Below are 20,918 nucleotides of genomic sequence, written 5' to 3'. Positions count from 1 at the left end.
GTATTATGATTATTTATTTTTCATTTCAATTAATTAACTATTTTGAATTCATATTAAAACTTCAATAGCCACCACACATGGGCTGTGTAACTTCTATTATTATTTTAAAATAAAATAAAATAAAAAGAATGATTTAAAAAAAACGAATACATTTACTAAGCGCAAACTATAGTTTTGTAAGGCAAATGATTTTACTCTATTCAATTCATTTATCATATGTCTAGGCTATATAGTCTTTTTGACCAGAGCATTAGTAATTACTTCATACATTAAAATTGTTTCAAAATGTGAATCACAAAGGTAATTGTTCTTCAGTACTTAAAACGTCTAAATGACATACTTAATTGCTCCAAAATGTAAGACAAATAAAATAAACTTATTATTCTAAAATTTTTATGTAATTGTTTGCTAAATATCTTAATTGTAAATTAAATCCATGTTTATCACTTATGCATCAATGCAAGCCTCTTTGAAGAATGTGGAGAGGCCTTAGACACCGTCCACATGTTCTTAGACCGAGCCTTTGATGTATTGAAACGCCTATCTGCTGGAGACTTCGATGAACTATGGATGGCTGTCGGTGCACTCACTATGGCTGACGATGACCCAAAATTTCAGCCCACTCCTTGGAGTGTTTCTACACAATCATCTAATACTCATTACTTGCATTACTAGTTATCCTAGTAGCTAACTCTAATTGTGCATCCTCTTGGTCAAACTGTCATACAAAAATTGATTTAGATTACATATAGAGAAAATTAGTGAGACTAACTCCATGAATCAAAACTAAGGCAGATGAATTTACCTCATCCACATGGTCCTTTCCCAAAAAGATAAACTCCATGTACTTCATCGAGTACACCCCGCAGTCAAACCCGTTATGTTCTTGGGGAAAGTTCTCTTTGACCATGGTAATAATAAAATTCTCAAATTTCAAATTTTTAGGTTTCAACAGAGCAAATAATTGGTCCAGAGTCTTAAGCTATACATAAATATACATTTATCAACTGATAGGATTTAGACCTACGCATGTTCAATTATTTTAATATCAAAACACACTTACCATTTCAGTGCAAACCCGGCGTTGAGAGGTCTTGTGCATTTCACTTGCCAAAGAGTCCATCAAATTGACAGTCACATTTTGCATATTGATATGGGCTAGAAACCAATGGTGGGCACCTTCAGTTTGGAGAAGTAGAACAAGCATTTGCAATACAGTAGATTTAAAATAAAGAAATGAAAATATAAGTGTGTTATCACTCAAGCAAAAACTCATCGATACTAAAATTAGTAAATACTTTAGATTCAACATACCTTCTCGCATGCCTTAAAATCTTCATCATAGTACAACTTCAACCACTATTTTTCCCTCCCCATTCTTTCCACACTCATCAAGGCACCCAACTTCTCATTCTACAGAAAAATAACACCAATTTCCTCTCTTATTTGCAACTTAAATGATCAAACACATAAATACAATAAGCGACACTATTGAATACATTATGTTTAATGGAAATCATACCGAAACATGGGTTGGCATGAACCACACTCGACTTGAAGTGCCCTTCTTCCTTTCTTCAATGTTTAGGATTTGTGAAAAACAATCAATAAACTGTAAGTGCAAACAATCGAAATTATAAAAAAAAAACATAGTACTTAAGAAATTAAATAGTAAAGAATAATAAAAAAAATACTTATACTTCCAGCGACCTGGCCTCTGGCCGCAACGATCCTATCACATATATGTTCACCTCAACTTTGTCAAACTTGGCTACCATATAGTTGCACCATTACAATATCAAATGATAAGACAATGAACTAATATCATAAAGTTATAAAAAAAAAAATTACAGAATAACGTACTACCTCTGGTCTAGGATTCTTGAAAATATGAAGCAAAAAAACCTGAACATTTGTTCACTCATCCTTTTCTTCACAGTGAATGGGCCAACCATAGTTCTGCTCGACTCCTTAAATGTCTCAAATGACTCCAAGTCAAAATCATCTTTCAGAGCCTCCTCCACATCTTGTACTTTTTCCTCCTTAACAATTATGGGTTGTTTCTCATTTTGCCAAAAACTCACAACCTCAAAAAAATCATCCTGTGCTACTATACCCTTATGCACGTTCCCCTCATCACTATTTTCCTCCTCCATTATTTCATCAAAATCATTAAAAGATGGTACAAGATCATCCAAAACTTTCCTAACAACTCCCAATACCCCCTTCACTCCAGAAAACTTGTGTTTCTCACTTTCCAAATCAACAGGTTTTGATGACTCACCTTTAAAAGATAAAGTCTGATGAACAAGTGGCACTTTATCACTTTACTTCTTCTCATTTTCACATTCCTTCTCCCCAACTCCCTCCTCGACAACGTCCCTTCCAAAGTACATTGACACACACTCCCTAAAAAATTTCATTTCCTTGACAAAAAGCTTCTGAGTGTGCATGACCTTTATGTCGACACGGCTGACCTCATCCCTCACCTCAGCAATGGCTTGCGTCACATCCTCATTTGCAACTTTTTCATAGGCATGTGATGCAGCACTTGGAAGGAGGACATGAGTCTTGGTGAGCTTGATGTAACGACCCAAAACATACAAGACCAAAAATCATGTGGAAATTTAAAACTATCATTTTAACTCATCATACCGAAAATCCATATTAAACAAAACTTTTAAAAAGGTCGTGTGCTGATAAATGATTTTTAGACTCGTTTATGGTCTAGTTGTTAGGAAGGATTTCATTAGTTTAGGGCTATTTTATTGCAGAATTATGCTCATTTGTTCATTTTTTTAGGTTTTTCATGCTACGAAGGTGAAAAGAGTGGATTGAAGTGAATGTTGAAGAAAATGGAGTTATTTTGGAGAAAATTGCATTTTTCGGGAGCAATATATCCGAGTAATGATTTTGTCAATAGCGCTATAGCGCTATCAAAGTGGCGCTACAATGCTAGAAAGGAGACATTTAACGCTTTTGAATCTGTCAGTAGCGCCCCATTGCTATAAGGATCAGAAGAGTAGCGCTACAATGCTACATTACTAGCGCTACAGCTCTAGTGAGACAACTTTTGAGGCACTTTGGCACTGTAAATAGCGCTACAGCGTGTAAGACCTAGCGCTACAACACTATCGACGCGATTTTGAGATTTTTAGCCACTTTTTGAAGGACAAAACGGTATTTTCACTTGTGAGCCTTGGAAAACTATTTAAGGGACATTATTCTGCGAATTTGATAGACAGTTTTAGTTTTTATAGACCCTAGATTTAAGAAAGGTTGTTGTAATTAGATTTCTTTTCCTGACTTTTTAGATTTTTCTCTTCATCTGAATTCTTTAGGTTATTTTCTATGAATAATTATTTGAATTTTATTTTCATTATGTTAGCTATGAACTAAATCTTTTATCTAGGGATTAATGTAGTCACTTGAATTTCAATTTAATTTTATTATGATGTTCTATTGATACTTCTTCTCTATTCTAATCTATATGATGTTTATTTAATGCTGGTAAATACTTGATCACTATTTACTTGATTTAATGGTTTTGATTCAAAATTCAAAAGATGAGAATTGAATATGCTATCATTATATAGACATAGGTTGCATATTGGACGAAAGTACTTGTATGACTTGTGTAGTAATTAGGTTTCCATGCTCAATGCCTTCTATATGTTTAAGTTTATCACAGAGATGTAGAAAACCTGCATATAGGCTGAGATCTTATTTCTTGAAAAAGAATAGGAATTGACTATGTTAACCTGCTATTAGAATATAAAGAAAAGATTTAGAACTGATTAGTAAAATTAATAGAATGAAAAATTGATGAAATTAATTCCTAGGCTTCTTATTATTGATTTTTAATTCGTTAATTTATTATTCTGTTTCCAGTTATTTAAATTAAGTTTATAGTTTAGAATTATTCATCTTAATTTTAATCACCAAATAGAAAGTGAAAAACAATTATTTGTAATTGGTTAAAAGTCTCTGTGGGACGATCTCTGTTCTTACAGACTTTACTACTTGTCACGGCCACGTATACTTGCGTGCAGATTTTACAGATCAAGTTTTTGGCGCCGTTGTTGGGGACTAATAATCAATATCAAATATAGTTGTTTGTCAATCTACTTTGGTTTTCATTTAACATTTTGTAAATCGAGTTTCTTTTAAATTTCTCAATTTCAGGTGACTTATTTTTATGCAACGTATGGGGTCGAAAATACTAGTACCTGTTGATCCTGAGATTGAGAAGACCTGAAAAAGAGAAAGAAAATAGAAAAGACTTGAAAAGATGGCTCATAACGTCAATAATGTCGCTAACAAAAATCTGAATTAGGGTAATGCGGGGAACGTTGTAGCAGAGGCAGACTTACCTCTGAGGACTATGCATTCCCTACTATTACAGGGATACATTCTAGTATTCGCCCACCTACGGTAACATCCCAAATTTCCTAATATGGCTTAGTGCCTGGATTAGGGGGCCGGGAGGCAATAATTGAGTTATTATGTGAATTTTATTATAGTATAATTAAGCTTGCATGTTAGAAATTTTAAATATGTGTATGTGGGCCCGTTTCAATCTAAGAGGACTATCCAGATACTGTAGGACATGTTGAGAGCATGTGTACTTGATTTTAAGGGGTCTTGGATCAAGTATTTACCCCTGATATAGTATTCCTACAACAACAGTTATCAGGCGACCATAGGAATAGCTCCTTATGAGATGTTGTATGGTAGGAAGTGCAGATCACCTATTCACTGGGATGAGTTGGGTGAGCGCAGATACTTGGGTCCTGAGGCAGTTCAGAGGACCAATGAAGCTATAGAAAGATCAGAGCTCGGATGCTCACATCGCAGAGTAGACAGAGAAGTTATGAGAATTTGAAGCATAGGATTGTGGAGTTCCAGGTGGGAGACTATGTCTTCCTTAGAGTCTCACCATTCAAGGGGGTGAGAAGATTTGGAAAAAAGGGCAAGCTGAGCCCTAGATTCATAGGACCATTTGAGATTCTGGAAAGGATCGGTCAGGTGGCCTATAGGTTGGCATTACCCCCAGTGTTGTCGGTCGTGCACAACATGTTTCATATTTTGATGCTGCAGAAGTATGTTTCTAACGAGACTCTTGTGTTGAGTTATGAAGATCTGGAGCTGCAGAAGGATTTGTAGTGCGCTTATTAGCGCTGCAGTATGTGTACCTTGGATAGAGGATACTTATCAGCGCCATTACATGCTAAAGGGAAATGTTTATTAGCATTGTTAAGTGGTTATGCATGCCCAGAACATGCTTATTAGCATCTTGTTTGAGTGATATCGTGAATTTCTCTGCTTATTAGCATGATTATTTTATATGAATTATTAGGATGCTTATTAGCATTGTCAATGCATGTGGATGCTTATTCAAACAGTTTTGAACCGTGGGTTGATGTCAGATACTGTTATTACAGTCTAATAAGAAGTTTATGGTTTATTGCGATGCCTCGAGACAGGGGTTAGGCTCTGTCCTTATGCAGGCAAATAAGGTGGTTGCCTATGCATCTCGACAGTTAAAGGATTATGAGCAGAGATACCCAACCCATGATTTGGAGTTGACAAAAGTGGTCTTTGCATTAAAGGTATGGAGACATTACCTTTATGGAGGGAAGTGTGAGATATATACAGACCACAAGAGCCTCAAGTACTTCTTTACACATAAGGTTTTGAATATGAGACAGAGACGTTGGTTGGAACTAGCGAAAGACTATGATTGTGATATTCTTTATCATCCAGGGAAAGCCATGCCTTAAGTTGGAGAGGTCCAGAGCAGTTGTATAGTGTGAGATAGATATCCAAGGAGTTAGCAGAAGATATGACCAGAGCAGGGATTGATTTAGTAGTGGGCCAGTTAGCCAACATTACCCTGCAGTCTACTCTCCTAGAAAGGATAAAGGAGAGTCAGTTACAAGAGCCACAGTTGATGAAGGTTAGAGAGGATGTTCTAGCTGGAGCAGCTAGGGACTATTCTATATCTGACATAGGCCTACTAAGATATAAGGGTCGGATTTGCGTTTCAATGGATGATGTTATTAGACGAGATATTCTGGATGAATCTCATACCACCCCGTATTCCTTGCATCCTGGCACCACAAAGACGCATCAGGACTTAAGAACTTTGTATTGGTGGTCGGGGATGAAGGGTGATGTAACTGAGTATGTATTGGTGTCAGCAGATCAAAGCTGAACATCAGAGACCTGCAGGATTATTACAACCCTTAGACATTCCAGAATGGAAGTGGGAAGACATCACAATGGACTTTGTGGTGGGATTACCTAAGACAGTGGGTCAGCATGACTCAGTATGGGTGATAGTAAATCGATATACGAAATCAGCTCACTTATTACCAGTGAGAACGACCTATACCGTTGACCAGTATGCAGATCTCTATATAAGAGAGATAGTACGTCTTCATGGAGCTCTGGGGTCGATCGTGTCAGATCAAGACCCCACCTTTACTTCCAAGTTTTGGGGAAGTTTGCAGAAGGCAATGGGCATGCAACTGAAGTTTAGTACAGTGTATCATCCTCAGATCGATGGTCAGTCTGAGAGGACTATCTAGATACTGGAGGACATGTTGAGAGCATGTGTACTAGATTTTGAGGGGTCTTTGGAGTAAGTATTTACCCCTGATAGAGTTTTCCTACAACGATAGTTATCAGGCGACCATAGGAGTGGCTCCTTATGAGATGTTGTTGTAATAACCCACTAATCTAGACTAATTGGACCATTATCGAAACTATACATAAAAACTTACATTTTACGAAAATACCATAATTTATTGAGTAACTTGAAAATAAGAGTTATTTGCAAAGAAACAGAATACTAAGAAGGATTTTGGGATCCCATTGTCTTTAAAACAAAATAAGATTTAAAATAAAAGACATTACATAATAATGCGGAAAATACATGTAAAACCATAAAAAAAAAACATAAAAGGAGACTACATCCTCGAATCGATAACGCTCGGCCCCTTGACTCCATTCATCATCGATACACATCCTCCCAAGCATCACGAATCTTACCGCCTCTAAGCTTATTTTCCTGCACATAAACAGAAAGGAGTGAGCCTAATGCCCAGCAAGGAAAAACCTAACACATAGTCATATACACAATTTCATAAGAAAACATAAAGACTTAACATAATACATATAACATACACTTATTATAATGGCCATTATTACTTGGGGTCCCATAGACTAAACAAGCATATGCCCATGGGGTTAATGGGGTCCTACTAGCTAAGTAGGTCATATGCCCATAACCCATTTGGGGTCTTGTTAGTCATATGGGTCATATGCCCAAGCCTACATACACATATACATATCATAACACTTTTAATAACATAAACATATAGATAACATAAGCACATAACATATTAATTCTAGCCTATTTTCCTTACCAAAGTTACCGAGATTATGGACTGAGTTGGGATTGTTGGAACACTCCTAAAACCATAAGAAAGAGTAAGTCTAAAGAAAGGAGATGAAATGAAAGAGATGGAAAGACTAAACCATAGAAAACATACTTACCTACTTATATGCTTAAAAGCTTGGATTCCCTAACCAAAATAAGAATAAGGTTAGGGGACTGAGTAGAAGGTTTTGAGAAAGGAAATAACATAAAAAAATACAGAAAAGAACTAAAGTTTTGGGTTTACCTCAAAGATTGCAAGATCAATCTAACATCCACCGAAATACTATAGCACTCTCTTCCCAAAGTGTTTGATAAGCTTATGATGTTTAAGCTTATAGTTTTTCCCCAAACCAAGTGTTTACACTCTCTCACTCACTTAACACTAGCAGCCTCTGAACTTAGAGCAAATGGTGAATAATGGCTGGGTACTAGGTCCTATTTATAGAGTTTGGGAATGAAAATATCTTGATTTTACTTGAATAAAAATAATGGCTTTTAAGTGAAAATCATTTGAATAATCGTTCAGCAGAGGCTGAAGACTCGTTCAGAAGATGCTGGACTGTTGAAGGCGTTTGAATGGCTGAAGGGAAAAGAATTCAAATGAATTTGAAAACATGCTGGTGGAGGCGATATATCGCCCCCTATAGGCGATATATCGCCTGGACCTTTGTTCCCGAGGCGACCGTGCATCGATTCGTGTTTTCCGTATCTACGTGCTGCGACATATCGCCCCCTATAGCTGCGATATATCGGCATACGCAGAATATTTAAACACGAGTTTACACATTTTTAGCTAAGTTTGAATGGACTAAACAGCCTTGACTAAGCCCTCAACGTGCTCAAAGCTGCTGACTGACCCTATACATTCAAACTTTTACCCTTATTTAATTTAATCCTCAAAAATACTAAATCCTTAATTACCATTCAAAACATGTGCTTAAAATCCTATTGGTTGATGTCTAAACCTTATAATATAATAATATATTCCTTAATATCAGACACATTAATCAAACCTTAGGTTATACTTAATATTCTTAAACTATAGGTTAAACTTAGAAAATCTATAAGTACTACTATGAGTGTCCAAATAACTCCCGGTCTGAACCAAAAATCCAAAGTAACAATGATAACACTAAACATACTATAATACTACTAAACAATTAGCTAAGTAAAGTTCTTGGACTCTACAATTCTCCCCTACTAAAAAGAATTTCGTCCTCGAAATTTACTTACCAAATAACTTCGGATACCGGCTCTGCATGTCCTCTTCCAACTCCCACGTTGCCTCGCGTTCAGAACTATTGCTCCATAGGACTTTAACTATAGGAAAGCTCTTGGACCGTAACTGCTTCATCCCCCTATCTAGGATGTTAACCGGTCGTTCCTCGTAACTTAAGTCTTTCTGGAGTGCTATGGTATCGTACTTGAGGACGTGAGATGGGTCTGACACATACTTGCGTAACATCGAGATGTGGAAGACGTTGTGACTATCGGCTAGTGCTGGCGGTAGGGCTAGTCTATACGCAACTGGTCCCACTTTGTCCAATATCTCAAAAGGACCTAAGAATCGGGGACTGAGCTTGCCTTTCTTCCCGAACCGCTTGACACCCTTCATAGGAGATATCTTCAGGAAGACTTGATCTCCAACTTGGAACTCCACATCGCGTCTCTTGGTATCTGCATAGCTTTTCTGTCGGCTTTGAGCAGCAAGCATACGCTGTCTAATAAGCGTTACTACTTCTTGAGCTTGCCTAACAGCTTCGGGCCCTAGAAGCTGCCTTTCTCCTACCTCGTCCCAGTGCAACGGTGATCGGCACCTTCTTCCATATAGCAACTCATAAGGTGCCATCTCGATCGTTGACTGGTAGCTGTTATTGTACGAGAACTCGATCAGCGGTAAGTACTTGTTCCACGATCCTCCAAAGTCAAGTACACATGCGCGTAGCATATCCTCTAAAATTTGAATCGTACGCTCGGACTGCCCATCTGTCTGAGGATGGAAAGCTGTACTAAGACTTAACTTAGTACCCATGGCTTGCTGTAAGCTTCTCCAAAATCTTGACGTAAACACTGATCCTCTATCTGATACTATCGTCTTGGGGATTCCATGCAATCGTAAAATCTGTTGGATGTAGATGTCTGCATATTGGTCTGCCGTATAAGAAGTCTTAACAGGCAGAAAATGAGCCGACTTGGTTAGTCTATCTATGACTATCCAAGCAGAATCATGCTGCTTACTTGTCTTTGGCAGACCCGTCACGAAGTCCATGGCTATATTGTCCCACTTCCACTCCGGTATGCTAAGCGGTTGCAATAATCCTGCAGGCCGCTGATGCTCCGCCTTCACTTGTTGGCATACCAGACACTTAGATACATACTCCGCTATGTCCTTCTTCATCCCTGGCCACCAATAGACTGCCTTGATGTCATGAGTCATCTTGGTAGACCCTGGATGAACCGAGTATGGGGTGCTGTGCGCTTCGTCTAGGATCGTCTTCTTAATACTTTGATCGTCTGGCACGCATACCCGATCCTTATATCTCAATAAACCTTGACTGGATATTGAGAAATCTGTAGTCTTGCCTTCTCTGACTGCATCCATGTGCGTTGCTAGTGAATCATCATGTCTCTGACCATTCCGTATGTCTTCTAGCATATTCGATTGGATAGACAAGTTAGCCAACTTGCCTACAACCACTTCTATTCCGGCACTGATAAGCTCCTGCTGTAGTGGCTTTTCTATTCCGGATAAGGCTGCTAAGTTCCCATAACTTTTTCGGCTAAGTGCATCGGCAACTACGTTTGCCTTCCCCGGGTGGTATAGGATTTCGCAGCCGTAATCCTTTACTAATTCCAACCACCGGCGCTGCCTCATGTTAAGCTCCTTCTGAGTAAAGAAGTATTTTAAACTTTTGTGGTCCGTATAAATCTCGCACCGTTCTCCGTAAAGATAATGGCGCCAGATTTTTAACGCAAAGACCACCGCTGCCAACTCCATATCGTGAGTTGGATAGCGTTGTTCATACTCCTTTAACTGACGTGACGCGTAGGCTATCACCTTGTCATTTTGCATCAGTACGCATCCCAATCCTAACTTTGATGCATCACAGTAGACAACGAACTTGTCGTTGGGTGTTGGGACACTAAGTACTGGTGTTGAGCAAAGCTTATCCTTAAGCAACTGGAAGCTTTCCTCACACTTATCATTCCAGTTAAACTTTTGTTGCTTCCGGGTCAGGTTGGTGAGTGGAGTGGCTATTTTAGAAAAGCCCTCTACAAACTTTCTATAGTAACCTGCTAGCCCTAAGAAGCTTCTTACTTCCGACGCGTTCTTTGGTCTAGGCCAATCTTTCACGGCCTCTACCTTCGATGGATCTACTGCAACTCCATCTTTCGATATGATGTGCCCGAGGAACGCCACTTGTGAGAGCCAAAACTCGCATTTCTTGAACTTCGCGTAGAGTTGGTGCTCCTTCAATCGCGTCAAAATTATCCTCAAGTGTTCCTCGTGCTCCACTTCATCCTTGGAGTAAATTAAAATGTCGTCGATGAACACAACGACGAATTTATCCAAGTAGTCCTTGAAGACCCTATTCATTAAGTCCATAAACGCGGCTGGCGCGTTAGTAAGACCAAAAGACATAACCAAGAACTCGTAATGTCCATAACGAGTCCTAAAGGCTGTCTTAGGAATATCTTCCCCCTTTACCTTGAGCTGATGATACCCGGACCGTAAATCGATCTTAGAGAATACAGTCGCGCCTCGGAGTTGATCAAACAAATCATCAATCCGAGGTAGCGGGTATTTGTTCTTAATCGTTACTTTATTCAGCTCACGGTAGTCTATGCACATGCGCATACTTCCGTCCTTCTTTTTCACGAATAGTACCGGAGCTCCCCATGGTGAATGGCTTGGCCTAATGAAACCCAAGTCTAGGAGTTCTTGTAGCTGCGTCTTTAACTCCTTGAGTTCCGTAGGTGCCATCCGGTATGGTGCCTTAGAGATAGGCTCGGTGCCCGGTACTAATTCTATCGTGAAGTCTATTTCTCTAGTTGGCGGCAATCCTGGCAAGTCATCGGGGAAAACTTCTGGAAATTCTTGTATGACTCGAACATCTCCAACTTCGAGTGATGTCTCCTTCTCCACATTCGTGATGTTGGCTAAGAATGCTTGACATCCTTTCTCCATCATTCTCTGAGCTTTGAGAGATGATACTAACGGTGTGCGTAGTCCTGAAGCTTGTCCCATGAAGCACAGTTTCTGGCCGTCAGGAGTATCGAATGTCACCTTCTTGCGTCTGCAGTCGATCGTTGCGCCATGCCGTGCTAGCCAATCCATGCCTAGTATGACGTCGAAGTCTTTGATTACCAGCTCTATCAGGTCTCCTTCTAGTTCCTTGTCCTCAATCTTGATTGGTACGCCTCGTACATATCGTGATGATAGAACTATTTTGCCCGAAGGCAACTCGGTTGCAAACCTAGTTCTAAATCTTTCACTAGGTTTGTCTAGTTTATCTATCATTCCTAACGAAATATACGAATGGGTGGCTCCCGAATCAAATAATACATGACATAATTTATTGAGGATGGAAACCTGACCTGTGACCACCTTGTTGCTAGCATCCGCCTCTCCTTGGGTTAAAGCAAAAACCCGAGCAGGAACCATCTTTTCGTCCTTCTTTCCTTCCGGCTTTTGCTGAGGACAGTCTCTTTTACGATGCCCTTCTTGACCACAGTTGAAACACTCCTTGGTGTTGGCACGGCATTCTCCGGGGTGCTTCTTCTGACATTTGGCACATGGCGGGTATTCCACGTAGCCCGACCTATTTCCCCCATTACTTGGTCGTGCCCTTTTATTGTTGTCGGCTTGCTTGTTGTCAGGATGCCTTCTCTTCTGTCCGTTACCGTTGTTGTTGGACTGACTGTTGCTGGACTGATTGTTGTTCCGACTGGCCTGAGGTTGGCTCTGCTGCCTAGGTTCCGGCTTGCTGGCTTCTTCTTTGCTCACGTTGGTTTGCAACCTTTCTACTTCAATTGCCGTCTCAAGAACGTCGGCATATGAAGTGTTTCCCGGGTTTGCTAGCTTAACCCCCATCTCGATCTTCGGGCGAAGTCCTCTAACAAACTTGTTCACCCTTAGATAGTCGGTTGGAACCAACTCTGCTGCGAACTTTGCTAAGCGATCGAACTGACGAGCATATTCCGCCACTGTTAAATTCCCTTGCTTCAGATTGGTGAACTCCTCAACTCTCGTAGCAAGCACTGCTGAATTGTAGTACTTCTTGTGGAAGAGCTCCACAAATCGGGTCCACGTCATAGTGGCAGCATCGTGGGATTGCTGGACCAAGTCCCACCATATCCTGGCATCTTTCTTGAGCAAAGATGAGACGCAGGATATGCGGTCTGCATTACTAAGGTTCATGTGGGCTAGGATCGGCTCCACATTCCTTAGCCATTCTTCTGCTTCAAAGGGGTCCGTAGTCCCTTCGAAGTTCGGAGCGTGCTGCTTGCGAAACCTCTCGTACACTGGCTCCATATGCTGTACAGGATAAGGAGCGTAGTTCGTCATAGGCCATCCCCCATACGGACCAACTTGTTGGGGTGCTGGGGCCATTGGCTGTGGCTGCGGCTGCGGCTGTGGCGGAGGCTGAGGCTGAGATTGAGCCTGTTGGCGTTGTTGCTGCAGAAGTTCCTCGACTTGCTGTCGCAGTCTGGCAATCTCTGCAGTGTTGTCAGCTGGCTGTGCCGGTGCGTTGCGGCGAGCAGTAGCACGCACTCCCCTTCGGCGAACGGTAGGGACCGCATTGGTCGCTGGAACATCGTTGGAAGCGTTCCCGTTGGTGCGAGCAGATCTTCGGAGAGACATCGTAGCAGAGTTCTAACAGTTAAAAGAAACATGTTAGAACTTTTTCCTAATAGGCTCTAAGGCAAAAACTTATTCTAAAACAAACATATCTCGGACCTATTTATTATGACTTTTTATGAAAAATTATATAGGTCTTTATTTATTATTAGAGTGGGTTTCTATACTTAGAAAAACAAGTCATATTTATTTTCTAAGTGTGTTTCTAATCATCCTATATGACTTAATTCTCAGGCTCGAAACTTATCTTTGTTCCAAAGTTAACCATATTGAGGGAGGGCTGGGATCAGTAAAATCGTTCCCACTACTAAGGCCCCCTAACTCTCAACAAGGAAACCAGGTTCATTGATTCGTATCCACCCTCACCGAACTCAGTCATTATTCATTTTATTTAGTATTTATTATGATTGTGAACAAAATTTCAAACTCACACATGATATTCAAATAGCATGTTTATTCATTTGGAAAAAAATTTCACTTATTACAATCATAACATAAAAGTAAACAAATAAAAACTACTAATCTAAAAATCGGGATCTTCTACATCCGATCCGTCATCTAACATATCATCATCTATAGCCTCATAGTCATCATTATCATGAGCATCAAAATGCCCTCTAGGAAGGTTTGTGAGAATCCTATTCTTTTGCTCCTTGGTGAATTGAAATTCAAATTTTGCGGTGAACCTAACTAAGAGGAAATAGTATCTCATTGCTAATGGTGATTCATCCTCATCATTCATTTCTTCCCATATTTCTTCTAAGGCTGCTATTACAGGATGGAAATCTTTAAACAACCTAATCACTAATACATATTGTTCTGTTGATCTTAGCATTATTTGTTTAGCCTCTTGAAGGCCACCTATCGCTTGGTGAAACAAAAGCAACCTTCGAGTAATCCTTTCTAAGGCTCCTACGGTGTTTCTTGGCTCCCTTATTCTTTTTAAGGCCTTAATGGCTCGGATATCTTGGTAGGTTAAAGCTCCATTCATTTTTAACTGAAACATAAACACTAAAGTTGTTAGCTATACACATAGACAAAGTAACTTGTAACTTGTAACTTAAACACTTACTTGGCGGTCCGATTCGGAGCTTTGAGCATGTGTATCGAGGAGAACTTCATGCGAAGGAACCGTTTGCTCTGATACCAACTGTAATAACCCACTAATCTAGACTAATTGGACCATTATCGAAACTATACATAAAAACTTACATTTTACGAAAATACCATAATTTATTGAGTAACTTGAAAATAAGAGTTATTTGCAAAGAAACAGAATACTAAGAAGGATTTTGGGATCCCATTGTCTTTAAAACAAAATAAGATTTAAAATAAAAGACATTACATAATAATGCGGAAAATACATGTAAAACCATAAAAAAAAAACATAAAAGGAGACTACATCCTCGAATCGATAACGCTCGGCCCCTTGACTCCATTCATCATCGATACACATCCTCCCAAGCATCACGAATCTTACCGCCTCTAAGCTTATTTTCCTGCACATAAACAGAAAGGAGTGAGCCTAATGCCCAGCAAGGAAAAACCTAACACATAGTCATATACACAATTTCATAAGAAAACATAAAGACTTAACATAATACATATAACATACACTTATTATAATGGCCATTATTACTTGGGGTCCCATAGACTAAACAAGCATATGCCCATGGGGTTAATGGGGTCCTACTAGCTAAGTAGGTCATATGCCCATAACCCATTTGGGGTCTTGTTAGTCATATGGGTCATATGCCCAAGCCTACATACACATATACATATCATAACACTTTTAATAACATAAACATATAGATAACATAAGCACATAACATATTAATTCTAGCCTATTTTCCTTACCAAAGTTACCGAGATTATGGACTGAGTTGGGATTGTTGGAACACTCCTAAAACCATAAGAAAGAGTAAGTCTAAAGAAAGGAGATGAAATGAAAGAGATGGAAAGACTAAACCATAGAAAACATACTTACCTACTTATATGCTTAAAAGCTTGGATTCCCTAACCAAAATAAGAATAAGGTTAGGGGACTGAGTAGAAGGTTTTGAGAAAGGAAATAACATAAAAAAATACAGAAAAGAACTAAAGTTTTGGGTTTACCTCAAAGATTGCAAGATCAATCTAACATCCACCGAAATACTATAGCACTCTCTTCCCAAAGTGTTTGATAAGCTTATGATGTTTAAGCTTATAGTTTTTCCCCAAACCAAGTGTTTACACTCTCTCACTCACTTAACACTAGCAGCCTCTGAACTTAGAGCAAATGGTGAATAATGGCTGGGTACTAGGTCCTATTTATAGAGTTTGGGAATGAAAATATCTTGATTTTACTTGAATAAAAATAATGGCTTTTAAGTGAAAATCATTTGAATAATCGTTCAGCAGAGGCTGAAGACTCGTTCAGAAGATGCTGGACTGTTGAAGGCGTTTGAATGGCTGAAGGGAAAAGAATTCAAATGAATTTGAAAACATGCTGGTGGAGGCGATATATCGCCCCCTATAGGCGATATATCGCCTGGACCTTTGTTCCCGAGGCGACCGTGCATCGATTCGTGTTTTCCGTATCTACGTGCTGCGACATATCGCCCCCTATAGCTGCGATATATCGGCATACGCAGAATATTTAAACACGAGTTTACACATTTTTAGCTAAGTTTGAATGGACTAAACAGCCTTGACTAAGCCCTCAACGTGCTCAAAGCTGCTGACTGACCCTATACATTCAAACTTTTACCCTTATTTAATTTAATCCTCAAAAATACTAAATCCTTAATTACCATTCAAAACATGTGCTTAAAATCCTATTGGTTGATGTCTAAACCTTATAATATAATAATATATTCCTTAATATCAGACACATTAATCAAACCTTAGGTTATACTTAATATTCTTAAACTATAGGTTAAACTTAGAAAATCTATAAGTACTACTATGAGTGTCCAAATAACTCCCGGTCTGAACCAAAAATCCAAAGTAACAATGATAACACTAAACATACTATAATACTACTAAACAATTAGCTAAGTAAAGTTCTTGGACTCTACAGTTGTATAGTAGGAAGTGCAGATCACCTATTCACTGGGATGAGTTGGGTGAGCGCAGATACTTGGGTCCTGAGGCAGTTCAGAGGACTAATGAAGGTATAGAAAAGATCAGAGCTCGGATGCTCACATCGCAGAGTAGACAGAGAAGTTATGTGAATCTGAAGCGTAGGAATGTAGAGTTCCAGGTGGGAGACTATGTCTTCCTTAAAGTCTCACCATTCAAGGGGGGTGAGAAGATTTGGCAAAAAGGGCAAGCTGAGCCTTAAATTCACAGGATCATTTGAGATTCTGGAAAGGATCAGTCAGGTGGCCTATAGGTTGGCATTACCCTCGGCGTTGTCGGCCGTGCACAACGTGTATCATATTTTGATGCTGCGAAATTATGTTTCTGACGAGACTCATGTGCTGAGTTATGAAGATCTGGAGCTGCAAACGGATTTGTCCTTTGAGGAGCAGCCAGTCCATATATTAGACAAGAAGGACAAGGTCTTGAGAAATAAAGTTATACCTTTAGTGAAGGTATAATGGAGGAACAGCAAGGTCGAGGAGGTGACCTGGGAGTTGGAATCAACTATGCGGGACTAGTATCCCGAGCTGTTCAGGTAAAATTTTGAGAATGAAATTCCTATAAGTAGGGGATAGTTGTAACATCCCAAATTTCCTAATGTGGCTTAATGCCTGGATTAGGGGGCCGAGAGGAAATAATTGAGTTATTATGTGAATTATATTATAGTTTAATTAAGGGTTCTTGATTAGCAGGGCGCTACAACTTAGTATCAGAGCCGCCAATGTTTAAGGGTTCCTGATGTTGGACTGGGCATGTACATTTACTGCTAAAGTCAAGCTCGACTCAGGGTTGGGTAACTATTAAAATAGTCATGTGTATACTTGCTTAATTGAATTATGTGTGCTTTATCTACTAGTCTAAATAAGAAGCATGAGTTATTCTAATAGGGCCCAGCCCATGACTATTGTATGTAGGCTGAGAACATGTTTATTAGCACGATAGATATTTATAAATGCTATAGGATTGCTTATTAGCATCATTGAACTTGATGAATGCTAGAAACGCTTATTAGCGTTGCTGTATGTGTACCTTGGATAGAGGATACATATCAGCGCCGCTACATGCTAAAGGGAAATTTTTATTAACATTGTTAAGTGGTTATGCATGCCCAGAACATGCTTATTAGCATCTTGTTTGAGTGATATCGTGAATTTCTCTGCTTATTAGCATGATTATTGTATATGAATTATTGGGATGCTTATTAGCATTGTCAATGCATGTGGATGCTTTTTTGAACCGTGGGTTGATGTGAGATACTGTTATTACAGTCTAATAATTTAAGTCATTGATTGCAGATAGACTTGGAAGTATACTTCCAGGGCAATCCAATGACCCAGCCAGCGCTGAGAATCAGGCCGAAAGTAATGATCAGGATCAAAACCCTCCGCCAGCCCCTCAGAACTAGCAACAGGTGCTTGCAGACTTGCAAGCTCAGCTACAGAGATAGAATGAAGAGATTTGACAATTGAGGCAACAACAGGTTTTGGCTGGGAACGCTGCATCCGGGGCCCCATTTGTTGTTCTAGTACCCGTCGTATAGCAGCAGACAGAGTTGGAGAACCGCTGGGAGCTGGTATATGAGTGGTTCAGAAATCAGCACCCTCCAATTTTCGAGGGTGGCGCAGATCCACTTAAGCCAGAGCAGTGGATGGCCATGATTACATCCATCTTGGACTTCATGAGAGTTGTGGGCAATGAAAGAGTGGCATGTGCCACATACATGTTTCTGGAGGATGCCCGAATTTTGTGGGAGGTGGTGTCTCAAACTAGAAATGTAACTGCAATGGGTTGGGAAGAGTTTAAAACCCTTTTCAATGAAAAGTATTACCATGAGGCTGTTAAAACTGCAAAGGTCGAGGAATTCAGTAAACTGTTGCAAGGGGGTATGTCAGTGACCGAATATGCCCTAAAATTTGACAGATTAACCAAGTTTGCTCCAGACTTGGTGCCCACTGATGGGACGAGGAAGGAAAGATTCCTTCAGGGGCTACAACCTATGATAGCTCGGGATGTCAGAATTACCACAGTACCTGGAGTGACGACATATGCTCAGGTAGTTGAGAGAGCCCTTACTACAGAGGGAGCTGAGAATAAGATCTGGCGCGATAATGCAGCCAGGAGGGATATGAGGAGGACGGGACTTCCCTTCTCAGGATGAAGTAGGGGCGGAGGCCCCAGCGACCAGAAAAGGAAGACTCATGATACTAATTCAGCTCCTAGACCTGATAGGAGGCCAGAAAGTGCATAGATTGGCCGCCAGGGCAGCAATGAGAATTGGAAGACATATCCGGAGTATGCCAGATGCAGGAGACGTCATCTGGGTGAGTTTCGGGCGAAAGCTTGTTTTGTATGTGGACTTGTGGGGAATCTCAGGAAAGACTTGTGGATAGCAGGATTTGAGACAAAGGACAAAATTTCCCTTGTGAACACTTGATGAATAGGCTAAGGGTAAGGGGAAAAATAGTCAATTTAGTCTAAGTATAGGACTTGGAGAGCTGGGAACGTTTCAGAAGTGTTAGGAAACTCAACTCTCAGCAGCTCACTCATTCCCCTCTATCTCTTGAGGTTTTGGAAGGAGTTTGGGGAAAATTGAAGATCAAGGCTTGGGAATTAAGGAACTAAACTTGGGGAACTAGAGGTTTAGCTCAAGAGGGTCAATACAACAGAGGTAAGATCTTTAATTCAAGGTTTAATTATGAAATTTCTGTGGTTATTGACTGAAGTTTAAGTTTTGCATGTTTGATAGTTATACTACATTGTGAATTGTTCAATATGTTTTCTTGCTGAGTCTTTTGGCTCACATGTACTTTGTGGTGCAGGTAAAGGTAAAGAGAAGCTCAACCAGCCATGAGTCGGAGGGCAAAAGCAATGACATGTACATATGCAGTCCGCTCGACCACCGCGACCGAGATGCTCAAGGGAACTAGGGTTAAACCCAGCTTTTGCCGCCTAGGTCAGCTTATTATGTAACTTGAGTGTTGTAACCAACTTTTCAACTGATGTTTTTGGGATCCCGTGTAAAGAACATGCTTTTAACTTAATGAAAATGCTTATGAGTTGACCAAAAGTTTTAATACCTAAACCTTTAGTAGCTTAATCACATGTTTAGTCCAAATGACTTGTTTAGCAAGTCCAGCACTGGTTTTAAACATACTTGGTGACAGTCCCTAATTAGCAGGGCGTTACACCTACTATGGAGGCAAACAATTTTGAGATCATGCCCTCAATAATTCAAATGGTTCGTAATTGTGTTCATTTTGGGGGACTACCTAATGAGGATCCGAACCTCCATATTACCAACTTTTTGGAGTTATGCGATACTTTCAAAATGAACGGAGTTAGTAATGATGCAATCCGTTTGAGGCTCTTTCTATTTTCATTGAGAGACAGGGTTAAAAGTTGGTTGATTTCGCTCGAAGCCAATTCCATTCTAACATGGGAAGATCTTGCTCAGAAATTTCTCGCGAAGTACTTTCCTCCTGCTAAATCGTCACGAATTAGAGGTGAAATAAATCATTTATGTCAATTTGAGGGGGAATCTTTATATGACGCTTGGGAGAGGTTTAAAGAGCTACTGCGAAAATGTCCACATCATGGTATAGTGAAATGGATGTTGGTGCACACTTTCTATAATGGACTGAAGGGAAACACAAGAACTATCATAGATGCAGCGGCAGGTAGAGCATTTATGAGCGAAAGCGCTAACGAAGCTTACGAGCTTTTAGAGGAGATGGCCATGAATAATTATAATTGGCCATCTGAGTGAGAAAATAAGAAGGTGATAGGAGTTCTAGAAGTTGATACTATTGCTATGCTCACTGCTCAAATTACTTCGCTAACGAAACAAATACAACAACAAAACAACAGTTCAGCTCAAGCGATGCAACTACAACACGCTCCTATCTGTTGTGAGACATGTGGAGGCCCTCATCATTTTTAGTAATGTCCAGCGGCGAGTTCTTATTCGGTAGATCATATCCCACTTGAATAGGTTCAAGCCATTGGAAATTTCCTAAGGCCACCTAATAATAACCCATACCCTAACAACTATACTCCAGCATACAAGAACCATCCTAATTTTTCATGGAGTAATGATCAAGGGCACCAACCATAGTACCATCCAAATCCACCTCAATATCCTCCACATAGACCATCTTATGGGCTAAACCCAAGGCCCTTTTTTATACTCAAAGGCCACAAATGCCGCAACATCAACAACCATCGGCTCACATGACTAAACCAGAGGTATCCGCTGATGCATTGAGCCAATTTATAACAGAAACCAGTTCTTTCATTCGAAGCTTAGAAATGCAAGTTGGCCAACTTACAAAGTTCATGGCGGATCATAATCAAGGGGTTTTGCCTAGTTCAACTGTGGTGAACCCAAAAGAGCAATGTCAAGCAGTCACTTTGAGGAGTGGGACTAAGTATGAGGGGCCTACAGTAGAAAACAAGGGTAAGAAGATTGAAGATCAACCTGTA

The 20,918-nt window shown here is 39.8% G+C and overlaps 1 protein-coding gene and 1 non-coding gene across 2 annotated transcripts; both read right to left on the bottom strand.

The window, feature by feature from the left end:
* Nucleotides 1-649: 649 nt before the first annotated feature.
* On the bottom strand, nt 650-1,324 carry LOC133832811 (putative ubiquitin-like-specific protease 1B). Its single transcript, XM_062263104.1, has 4 exons — nt 1,315-1,324; nt 1,064-1,179; nt 806-982; nt 650-718 (listed from the first exon to the last, which is right to left on the bottom strand). The coding sequence occupies exons 1-4, from the start codon at nt 1,322-1,324 to the stop codon at nt 650-652; spliced, it is 372 nt and encodes a 123-aa protein (XP_062119088.1).
* An 18,605-nt stretch (nt 1,325-19,929) lies between these two features.
* LOC133833716 (small nucleolar RNA R71) lies at nt 19,930-20,036 on the bottom strand. Its single transcript, XR_009893082.1, has one exon. It is a non-coding gene; the product is annotated as a small nucleolar RNA R71 (small nucleolar RNA).
* Nucleotides 20,037-20,918: the final 882 nt, after the last annotated feature.

This window comes from Humulus lupulus, chromosome 4 (genome assembly GCF_963169125.1).
Source record: "Humulus lupulus chromosome 4, drHumLupu1.1, whole genome shotgun sequence".
Taxonomy (NCBI): Eukaryota; Viridiplantae; Streptophyta; class Magnoliopsida; order Rosales; family Cannabaceae; genus Humulus; species Humulus lupulus.
The sequence above is the reverse complement of the archived record's forward strand: the minus strand, read 5'-3'. Positions and strand labels throughout refer to the sequence as shown.